At 38.9% G+C, this 12,166-nt stretch overlaps 1 protein-coding gene across 1 annotated transcript; it reads right to left on the bottom strand.

Moving 5' to 3' along the window:
• Positions 1-897: 897 nt before the first annotated feature.
• LOC110916565 lies at positions 898-11,487 on the bottom strand. The gene is made up of 2 exons (XM_022161267.2): positions 11,452-11,487; positions 898-3,633 (listed from the first exon to the last, which is right to left on the bottom strand). The coding sequence occupies exon 2, from the start codon at positions 2,770-2,772 to the stop codon at positions 1,849-1,851; it is 924 nt and encodes a 307-aa protein (XP_022016959.1). The 5' UTR covers positions 2,773-3,633; positions 11,452-11,487; the 3' UTR covers positions 898-1,848.
• Positions 11,488-12,166: the final 679 nt, after the last annotated feature.

Here is a 12,166-nt window from a genome sequence, read left to right on the forward strand (position 1 = left end):
CTTGAAGATTTGCAGGATCTCCTTGATCTTCCACTTAGCAGGGATGATGAAGATACAGATGCCCTTGACTTTGAGTTACAATTTAAAGGTCAGATAAGGGAGCTGTTAATGAGGCAATAAAATGTCCACAAATAATGAAGGGTTTTAGCATTATCTGTTGCAGGGGGAAATTGTTGGGATTGAACCCTATCAGAGGAACAGATAATTAAAGCCAAAACTGGATCAGAGCAGTGGATTCTGAATAAGCAGATGCTGATATACAAATCTCTCCTCTTGAAAGTGATTACAACTATTGATGACCTCCTATCTGCTGATCTTGCTAAACTGCTGACCCATAACTACTGCTCAACTAAAGATATGATAGAAGACTAAAGTCCTGCTGATTCAATCTACTGCCTTGAGTCAAGCACTGCTGATCCGGACAAGTGCTGCTGGGTTCACAGCAGTAGAAGGTTGCAGCAACTGTTCTAAAGTCTGTTTTGTAATAAAATGTATTAGCAGTAGTTAACACAAGCAGTGTCTGTATAGATCAGAGGTTAGAGTTTGTTAGGAGGTTAGATGTCATTTTCATGGTGACGTCAGCAAAGATGCTCAGTAGTTTGCAAGTGCCTATAAATAGTTCAGTACTTGGTACTGTTCTATTAGCTCTTTGCATCATTCGTCTTCTTTTCACGAACAAACTACTGAGCTTTGGCTGAGGGGGAGTTTGCATTCTTACATCAATCATTGTAATCGTAGTTGAAATAAATTCAATCTTTCGGTTCTTTGTGTAAAGATGTTTGATGAAAGTATTACTCTCGTTTGATTGTATGCAAAGTTTGTTTTCATTATAATATCCGCTGCACACTCATCCATCTTCATCTTAGTTTCAAACATAAAATACAATCAAAAACAAACTCAGATCCAACAAAACTTTTGGAGTATTAGAGAATACCTTTTGAAGATTAGCTTCCTTTGCGCCCGATGTAGACTCCCCCTGAGGCTGTTCTTCCTCTCTTTCCTCGTTTAGAGTATCATCAAGGTAATCATCAACTTGATGCCCACCAGGTGGTCTCACAATCGGTGCACCTCCATTACCTCCCAGATCATCAACATCATCATTATCGTCATCACCATGATAATTATCAATATCATCAAACCAATCTTCTAACTCTTTATCCTTTTCATCATCTTCTTCACCCTCTTTGTCAACTTTCACATTATTTTTCTTTTCTTTTCGACGTTTTATCTCATCACGCCTCTTTGTCTCTTCTTCACTGTAAGGAACATCTATCGTCTCACCTACACGTATAAACTGTTGTGCAAGAACGATAGCTCTTTCAGTTTCAGCATCTGCAACATTAACTTCAGCATCTGGTTGTTGCTGCTCTTGTTGACTGGATGATCCACGAATTTCTTCATTATCAACCACAACACCCTTTCTTTTATCCTTTAAAGCTTCAGCGACATCTTCAACATTTTTCTGTTCTTTCTCCATCCTCCGAGCCTTAGCTCTTCAGATTTCAATTTCATCGAACGCCGCCTGAACATTGATCCCAGGTCGATCTTCTATCACAACGTATACATCTCTATCTGCTTCGACTTCTTTTCATCTTTGACTTTCAGATCTTCTATCTCCTTTTGCAAGATCTCATTAGCATTGCTTATTGTCGTGTTTGCCTCATTCAAATCATAATTCTCAACTAGCAGCTCATCAATTGCCTCATTCAATGCATTGTTACCTGCTTTGACATCTTCAATCTGATCTTGCATAGCTATCATTTCATTCTTTAGAACGACATTTTCTGCTTCAACTTCTCCTCAATTTATGCTTTTGATTTCTCCAACACTGCAACTTTCTTTGACAATTCATTTAACTTTTGCATCATTAAAGAAGTCTCTAAAATCTTCTAGACCTGTTGGACCAGCATCAAGGTTTGATGGAACTTTAGGAAAACCTGAACTTGAACCTTCTTTCCTGGGAGTTGGTATTTTCTTTATAGTAGATCCTGGTTCTTCAACAATCTTTGCAGGTTGCTCAGGTGTTGTAACATGAACATCTTCTTGAACTTGAATTGATTCAGGTGTTAGAGAAGCTGGAGGTGTAACCATTCTGAATTCTCTTTTGACAGGAATCTCCACTTCAACATTTTTAACCGTTTCAACTTCCGGAATCTGTTCAGGAATAGAAGTTGTAATCTTTCTGGCTTTCTGCTTTTTTGAAACATCACTTGTTGGCTGAGCTTTACGCTTCTTTAAACCTTTAGTCTTCTTTAACTTTTCTTTCTCAGAAGCTGAAGGCTCGTAAGTAGCATCTTCTTTATCAGAACCTTTCTTCTTTCTGGAAGGACCTTTCATTCTGAATTTCCCGCTAACATATGATGTTGGTGCCATCTTTGTAACCTCTATGTCACTTTCAGTTTCACTTGAATCTGAATGCACCTCACTTTCAACTAACGTCTCTTTCATAGCCTTAATGTTTTTGCCGCTTTTCTCACCGCCAGCTGCAGCTTCAACATTCTGAGCAGCTTTCGCAGCATCTTGATTAGCTATAATAGCTTCAATTTCACCAGAGAAAATTTCATGATCATCACCTGTGATTTCATCTGCAACTGGATCACCTGCAATAGTAATATCAATGTTTTCAGGAGTAACATCATCATCTGGTTCATCGACCAAATGCGGTGGTGATTTCTGCTTTTTTGGAGCTCTTTTCGATGCAGCTTTAGGAGTTGCAACTTTTGGTGTACGTGGAGTTGTAGTTTTCTTTTTCTGCTTCTCATCTTTCTTCATCCACCACCTAGTCTTCTTAGGCACAAACTATTCCATCTTCTTTGTTTCATCATCAGAACCACTGTTATCGTGCCTCCATTTGTCATCTTCCGGGGCCTGATAATCTGCTTTCTCTATCGCGGCAAACTTCTTTTTAAACTTTGGTTGCTTTCCCTTTTCAACTCCTCTATAAACATTTAACCTCTTCAAGGTCTCGTTATCCATATGAATTAACTTCAGCTCATCACCATCAACCTTCGGCAAGTTTGGAATCTGATCGTCTAATAACATCTGCACAAACCTTGGCCTAGTGCATGTGATTGAAGATCACTTGTGAAATATTGTAGGGCCTGTTCAGAATTAAACACGTGACGATGTTCATGATATAATCTACAGATTCATCATAAGCACCCTTCCTGTGGCCTAGTGCATGTATAATTGAATGAATAAGAAACTTATAAGGCTTCGACAACTTCGACTTTGTGTAAGCTTGATCGTTCACAAATCCAGTATAACCATTCTCATCCACAAACCTTTGCACAATCTTTCAGGGACAATTATTGGATCTTCATCTTTATCTTTCTAATCCAACACTCTTCGAATATCGCCAACTATGAATTTTACCGCCACATCAATGTCTTTTCCGTTCGCATCTTTCATCTTTACTGCAGAGTGAATAGCTTTATCATCTTCTTCGTAGTATGCACTGCTCCAAAATGCTCTAACATGCGATTCGTAACATTTATGTTGATCCATCTATGCCTTATGAATTCTGCTATCTTCAATAAACTTCAATATTTCTTCGAACGGACCCATCTTCGACAACTTTTTATCTAGCGTGCAGCAGATATTGTGCTTGTTGTGAAAATCCGAGCTCTTAGCCTGCAAAACTAACATCATCAGATATTGCACGTATATCGAGACAAATAGTGTACATTGAAAGCATTATACAACACTTAGAAAAAATTTCAATTTATCACAACATTCATTCCATCCGGATAGACTTGATCCGGATGAACACATAATACAAATGGTCCGGGTGGACATTCTCCAGATGGGAAATTCCATCCGGATGGACACAAACAAGTCACTATTCAGATTAAAGCACCACTTCTGTCCGGATGGGCTCATCCGGAGCTTCATCCGGATGAACTTAACATGAATATTCAAACATAATCAAACAAATTTTTGTTAGATGTCATGAAATTGAAGGTGTATTCTCTCAAAGAATGTGCCGATTTTAACATTTTCAAGATAAATTTCATTAAAAATGCATTCAACACCCTCATGAAGAAATTTCGGCAGCGTAATGGCTAGAAATTGACTAAAGAATTTAAGAGAAAAAGAGTCTGTCCGGATGGATAAAATGGTTCAAATGAGCAAACCTGTCTGGATGGCCTCTATATATATCACTAGTCCATCCGTCCGGATGGAGAAAAAACTCTCCGGATGGACTTTTTATCCATCCGTCCGGATGGACAAAGTCCATTGGTCCGGATGGACTTTGCAATTTCAAAACTTTTCAATTTTTATCAAACTTTTTCAAATTTTATCAGATTTTCACATCCACTCAAGTATCCAAGTCCAAGTTAATGACGCTGGTTACTCGATTTGTCGACCAAGTCCAAGTTAATGACCTTGGTTGACCCGATTTACAAACCATCTGACATTTTTGATCAAATTTTTCAACTTTTTCAAAAATACAAGTTTCAAGTTAATAAACTTGTTCAGCTTTTCAATTTTCCAACATTCCCATATTAGCTCCCATCCAGTCTATTCAGAATCTCTCTCTGCATCTCAGAATCTAAAGACCAGCTTTCCAACACCGGTTTGTCGAAAATAACGCAGAAATAAAATCTTTTTGTATTTTAAGAACTTTATATTAAAACACACTTTTGGGTTTTAATCTGAATAACAAACTAGCTACAAACATATTTTTGTGAGTTGTATTAGAGGATCATATCAGCTACCGACGGGTCACAAGCACCGTTGAGCTTATAACACACTAAGTTTTAAACGATTCACCTAGATTATCAGTATACTGATCCACTTAAATTCTCACACAGAGTTTAACTGATTCAAGATACGGGATTAATGTTTTAAGCACTTAACTTATTCGCGTGTTCCATCTCAGAATATACTCTCGTATCCAGATTCCCCATATTCAGTCTTACAGGTGAATATACAATAATTATATCTGTTCTCTGGGTAGTGTGAGACCATGAGAGCTCAGGTTAGAACTTCCGTTCAGTCAGAGAGATGATGGCTCGACTTTAGGTGTGTCCCACTTAGGGATCTTCTTTACAACAGCACTTGATTTGTATCTTTCGATATTTTATCAATTTTTATGCTGAGGGAAAGCTTTATTTAAAGCACGTAAAGTATTATACGAGGTATAGGCCATTGCTTCCGCAATATCAGAAGACCAGGTATAATACCCCAGATATCACTAAGTATAAAAACCTAGTATCTCAGAATTAGGCAATCTTTCAAACAAGATTTTGGGGGTTACCCATATAACCGAGAGATGTTCCCCACGAGATAAGCAAGATATTGTTTTTATGTTTATATCCCAAATTCAGTTTACTAAATGTATAAAAAGCTACTGACACATCATTAGTTAGACCGTTTAACTCTTTTAACTTTCCAAATCTTTAGCGTACCGTGACAGTCAAGCTTATGTACTATCATTTCCTCTTTTTACACTAAATCTTTTTGTCTTTTTCTATGTTTTTACATTTTTTTTTTCATTTTTTACTGTTTTTGTATTTATACATTTTTTAATGTTTTTGTATTTTCTACAACATTTTCTCCCCCTAAAGACCAAAACATTTAAAAATGTGACAAACCAATGCAGATTGCTTCCCAACGTCCTCTTCACTGGAATTTTGCATCAATGCCAATAGTGTCTCCCCATAACGACAAAAGCTTCATCCCATTTAGTTTCAAAAGATAATGAAAACATGATTTATCAAATGGTTTAGTGTGAAGGTCAGCTTGCTGTTCGTCAGTGTGGATTTTTTCAATTCTAATCAACTTCTTCTCGTAACAGTCACGGATGAAGTGATGTCAGATTTCAATATGTTTTGTTTTAGCGTGATGAAGTGGGTTTTTGGTGATATTTATAGCTGCCTCATTATCTACAAATATAGGCGAGTTAAGAAATTGCAGACCATAGTCTCTCATGTGCTATTGAATCCACAATAACTATGAACAACAGCTGCTAGCCGAGACGTACTCAGCTTCGCAGGTAGAGAGAGCGACCGTGGTCTGTTTCTTACATTGACATGTTACCAGGCGTGTTCCAAAGAACTGGTAGCCGGACCTTGTAGACTTTGCTTTGAGTTTGCAGAAGCCGTAATCTGAATCGGAGTAGCCCTCGAGATTGAAGTCGCCGGCTTTAGGATACCACAAGCCTAAGCTCGGAGTTCCTTTCAAGTATCGTAAGATCCGCTTGATGATAATCAGATGAGAAGCCCTCAGACTTGATTGGTAGCATGCCGTGAGGCAGGTTGGGTACATTATATCAGGTCTTGATGCGGTTAAGTACATGAGTGAACCAATCATGGACCGGTACGAGGTTTCATCCACCTTATCTCCTGTGAGATCCAGATTTATACCATGATTAGTTACTAATGGGGTAGAACTAGCAGAGGTCCCTGACATGTTGAATTTCTCCAGCACATCATGAACGTACTTCATTTGATGAATGAAGATACCTCCTGGCAGTTGGTCGACCTGCAAGCCGAGGAAGAACTTCATCTCTCCTATTGAACTCATCTAGAACTTCTGCTTCATGACTTTTTCGAATTCCTTGCAGAGTTCGTCATTGGTAGACCCAAAGATAATGTCATCAATGTATATTTGCACTATCAGAAGATGACCACCAGCTTCCTGCGTTATAAGAGTTATATCTACCTTCCCTCGTGTGAAGCCGTTTGATAATAGGTGCCGAGAAAGCGTCTCGTACCAGGCTCTCGGGGCCTGGTGCAACCTGTATAAGGCTTTGTCCAGAAGGTAGACCTTATCTTTGTGGATAGGGTCGGTGAAGCCCGGTGGTTGACCGACGTACACCTCCTCTTTTACCTTTCCATATAAGAAAGCCGATTTGACATTTAACTGATATACCTTGAAACCCTTCCATGATGCAAATGCGAGAAAGATTCTAATCGCTTCAAGTCGAGCAACTGGGACATAAACTTCAGTGAAATCAATTCCCTCTTGCTGACTGAACCCCTGAACGACTAGGCGAGCTTAATTACGAACAACGACCCCTCTATCATATCTCTTGCACTTAAAAACCCACTTTGTGTTTATCTTTCTGTGGCCGTCGGGTAGATCTACTAACTTCCATGTGACAACTCGAGTTTCCGAGATTCCACTTTTGCATTTATTGCACGTTCACTGTTTGTTTAGTTGTTTACTTGCACAATTGGTTTGCTTTGTAACTGTATACGTTTTGGTTCGATAAAGTGTATTGTGATTATTGCATGGTTATATGTTATCTTTCGAATGATTTGACAAATGCATGAACTTGGTGATGAAACTGTAAATTATATTGTGATGGGTGTGTTTTATGTAAAAGATGATACTTAGGGGTGAATAGAGTAGTTAGTGAAATCTTAATCACTCTTAACCCTAACCTCCTTCACTAATCATCTCACAAAATCAACATACGTACTTTCACATCCTTCTCTACAATTCTCTCTACAATCATCTTCTTGGCACAAGCTCTTCATCACTTTTGATCTCCCTCTTCATCTAGAATCAATCTAAGGTAAACGTTTAATGATTTCTTGTTGTTAATCTTTGATTATGTGATTCATGCAAAACCCTAGTTCTACATGTAACGATTCTGTGTTTATATGCTTATGCTTGAATGAGTACGTGATTGAATGTGCATTGTTATTGGGTACTATAATGCCATTGATATGATTGAATTGCCATACCATTATGTGGATTCTTAACAGTGAAATTAGGGTTGTGATCTTAGAATGGCTGCAACTGTTACATTGCTTATCTGGTGTTTCTGTGCGATTAGGGTTTTGAGTCCGAAGTATTGAAAATCTTATGTTCGGAGTTTATTAGATAAACACAGGTCCGAGTTTTGGTTAATTAAACATAGTCCGAATTTTGTATTAGTCACATGATCCGAGTTTGTGTTGTTATATTTGGTCCGAATGTTTGTAAAGAACTCAAGGTCCGACTTTTGTTAAGAAGGTGTAGTCCGACCTTTATTATGATGTGTAGTCCGACCTTTAGGATGAGGGGTAGTCCGAGTTTTCTTGTGGGAGACTTGGTCCAAACTTTACTAAGGAAGTATGGTCCGAGTTTAATTGTTCACATATGGACCGAGTTTTATTGTTTACATGTTGTCCGAGTTTTATATTACATATGGTCCGAGCTCTATTGTTTACACATGGTCCGAGTGATATTGTTTACATGTTGTCCGAGTTTTATACATGATTGAATGGTCCGACTTTTTAATGTGAAGCATGGTCCGAATTTCATATGTCATGGATGGTCTGACTTTTGTGATGTTTTAAGAATTAATGTGGTCCGAGTTTTAAAGGGTAGTGTTTGTTCCGAGTTTTTTTGCGGCCCAAGTGTGTTCGGCCTAAAGTTGATGTGGACCAACTGTTATATCTGTTAAGTCAAATAACTCAGTTAAACATGTCGACTGTGTTAAGTATGTAAAGTATATGAATCTCTTTTAAGCTGGTAACCTTATTAAGTTATTGATACTGTTAAAACATGTTGACTCTGTTAAGGAGGAAACTCTCTGTTAACTCTGTTAAGCCAAGTTGATTAACCCTGTTAATTAATTAACCTCGTTAGCCAATTAACTCTGTTAACCTTATTAGACTCTGTTAAAGTATGCAACTCTGTTAAGTGTATGGTTGGATAGTTATGTTAGAATAAACCGTTAATGACCGTTATGTGAAACATGAATTGTATGCATGTGATTAACTCTTGTGTAATGCATGATGTTAACTGCCAAACGCACCTTGTGGTATTAATTGCATGTGAAACTTTACCAACATGTACTGATTGAGAATACGTGCATAACTATAGGATTTGATTGATTACTTGCGAGCACATAATTTAGCATACCGAGCTAACCAAGGTGAGTTCACACTCTTTACCAAGGCATGGGATTCCCGGGGATTGGGAATGGTTTGAATGATGGGATTGAACAATTTCTCGTACTTACACGGTTACTAGACTATCTACCATGGTCCTCGGGTTAAGCAGGACACTTACGTAAAACCTACGTAAACAAGTACATGCTACTGTCTTCCGGAGTCAGGAAGGACACTTACGTAAAACCTACGTAAACTCACACATGCTACTGTCTTCCGGAGTCAGCAAGGACACTTACGTAAAACCTACGTAAACCCCATGCGTACCACTGTCCTCGGGTAAAGAAGGACACTTACGTAACACCTACGTAAAGCTTGTACGTACTACTGTTCTCGGGTTAAGAAGAACACTTATGGTTACAAATAGTCTAGTGTATATACAACCATGGGAAGCCCCCACTAATAGAACATACTATCGGCCTAGTAGAGCCACACGTTGCGAAATATACTTACTATTACGAACTTACTTACTGTGAACTCGCTCAACTAGTTGTTGACTCTCTGTTACATGCCTTGCAGGTCGTTAGGTATACATGGAGCTTGCACTGGGAGGCGCGGTCGTTGTGGACAAGGATCGTGAATGCTTTGATTAAACATTATGACATTACATACTTTATTTATGTTTGGCTTTTACTCAAATGCTTCCGCTAAACGTTGAATTTATACTTATGTTTTGAACACCTTTCATATGGATTGGTTTGGTTAAACTACATTTACTTTTACTATTTACATTGTTCTATATGATTGGTGGCTTGATACTGGTCAGTCACGCTCCCAAGCGGTGATACTCCGCGGGTGGATATTGGGGGTGTGACAGATTGGTATCAGAGCCATTGGTTATAGAGAACTCGGTTTTAATAAGGGAAAAACGTTTTTATTAAAACCAGACTATAACTAGTACAGTGTTCAACGATCCACAACGACGCCTCGCTCCACGTGCAAGACTCAACATCCTAGGTAATAAGGTTTATGTTTATTGCCTAAATGCTAGAATTACATAGAACTTTGCTCGTGGTATGCTTAGATTACATTGTCTACTTATCATTATTACTTGAGAACACTTGTGTGCTTACTCTCTTCTGTCATCGCACTACTCGCGAACCTCTCTCACTTACGTTACATTTGCTATGAAGATCATGGCCGGACGTATCAACTTGACTCAAGCCCAGTTGACGGCTCTCATTAACGAACGAGTTGCTGCGGCACTTGCAGCCATACAAGCAGGAGGTATACCCTGCAGTCGTAACAAGGATCTTTAGATCCTATTCTCCTAAACCAACTCTTGTGTTTAACCTTGGCCTATTCTTATACACAATAGGTCAACACACTCAGCCACCTGTTTGCACCTTCAGAAATCTCAAGGATTGCCGACCTAGTACCTTCAGTGGTACTGAGGGAGTTGTAGGCCTCCTCCATTGGTTCGAAAGGCTCGAAACTGACTTTGAGGTGCGTGATTGCCCTGAGTCTCGTAGAGTAAAGTTTGCTACTGGAACACTCGAAGGTGCTGCATTAACCTGGTGGGAAGCACAGGTTCAGATCTTAGGGCTGGCAGCTGCTAATGCCACCCCGTGGAACGAGTTCAAGGACCTAATTAAGGAAGAGTTTTGCAGTCGGGAAGACATCCATAAATTAGATGGCGGGGTCTGAAATTGAGGCTTATACGAAGAGATCAAATGAATTAGCCACATTTTGTCCCACTATGGTAGACCCTCCCACCAAACGCATCGAGCTGTATCTCAAGGGTCTGGTGCCCGAAATTCAGATGTCACACCCTGCTAGTAGCGGAAGCGTATTGTGTGTGACGTAAGAAAGGTAATCATTGCATCCAAATGTATTAACAACATGAACCAACAACGATGCCATAGATATATAGTTTTCAACAAAAGATTACAAGTTTTCAACTACATTTGACATAGCATAGTTCTAAGTTATTTACACATAACAAAAGATAGCTTTTGACATAAAACATAGTAAGGTTTTGTCCACTATATACCCATACGAAGTTGGGATATAAAAGACAAACCCTCCAAAAGTGGCCATCGTTGTCATTTGTTTTCCCGAATCCCATAGTGAATCACCGGCTCAAGACCTGTTTCCTGAAATACATGTAGTTTTAAAAAGTCAACAAAAGTTGAGCGAGTTCATGCAGTATTTGTTATCATATGAAATCTCGTAAATGTTATCTTGTAATCATGGTATGTTCTGATTCATTCATGGAGTCTGTTAAGGATCTATCAGTGGGTAGCGAGCCCCCTGACATAATGTACCATAAGTAAATAACCAAACCGAGAACACTTTGTCATCATTTGGGATCACAAAAGCACTCCAGGGTATACCAACCAGGAGTGGGGCGTGCCTCAAGCCCAATAGATCTACACCTTTTGCACCTTGGTCACTAAGTGATTAATGGTTACTAATGTTATCTCCCTACTTATGCACATTGATCATGTTATCTACTACTCCGTAACTAACATACCAATAGTTTTAACATGTATTTCCCCTCGATGTTTTTGAAAACAAAACATTGAAAACAGTGAAAAGAGGGACATGAACTCACAAGTTTGCGTTCCGTGTATTATGATATCAAAGTGAGCGTCCGTACGTATCAATAACCTACATGTGTACTAATCTCGTTAGACACTAGGTCTTTCAGACCTCGTACAAGTTGTTCATCTTGAATTCTTTATTATGTTCTCGTTTGTCATTTTTGGAACAACCTTGTATTTTAGAGCGTTGATAGTTTACTCGCTCGATTGTTATGTGTATACATGTATTCTATTCGTATTGAATTCGTAAGCGTATTCATGTATTCTATGTGTATTGACTTATGTGTGATCGGCTTCGTTCTTCACACGTCCTCGTGCAGTGCACGCATGTCATTGAGCCTTTGCTCATGTCATTGGGCCGAGCCCATGTCATTGGGCCGAGCCCATGTCATCTATGTTATCGTATCTAACCATGTTTTAATGTTATTGGGCCGAGCCCATGTCATTGGGACGAGCCCATGTTATCTATGTTATTGGGCCTAACCCATGTTTTAATGTTATTGGGCCGAGCCCATGTCATTGGGACGAGCCCATGTTATCTATGTTATTGGGCCTAACCCATGTTTTATTGTTATTGGGCCGAGCCCATGTTATCTATGTTATCGGGCCTAACCCATGTTTTATTGTTATTGGGCCGAGCCCATTACTAACTTTGATAGGCCCAATTCTAACTTTATGAGTCCATTAACATAATCTTGCAATTTTTTACCAAAATGTTACCAAGTA

Source organism: Helianthus annuus, chromosome 16, assembly GCF_002127325.2.
Source record: "Helianthus annuus cultivar XRQ/B chromosome 16, HanXRQr2.0-SUNRISE, whole genome shotgun sequence".
Classification (NCBI taxonomy): Eukaryota; Viridiplantae; Streptophyta; class Magnoliopsida; order Asterales; family Asteraceae; genus Helianthus; species Helianthus annuus.

Coding starts and splice junctions, on each gene's coding strand:
- LOC110916565 (XM_022161267.2), bottom strand. CDS start 2,772: ATGAAGAAAGATGAGAAGCAGAAAAAGAAAACTACAACTCCACGTACA.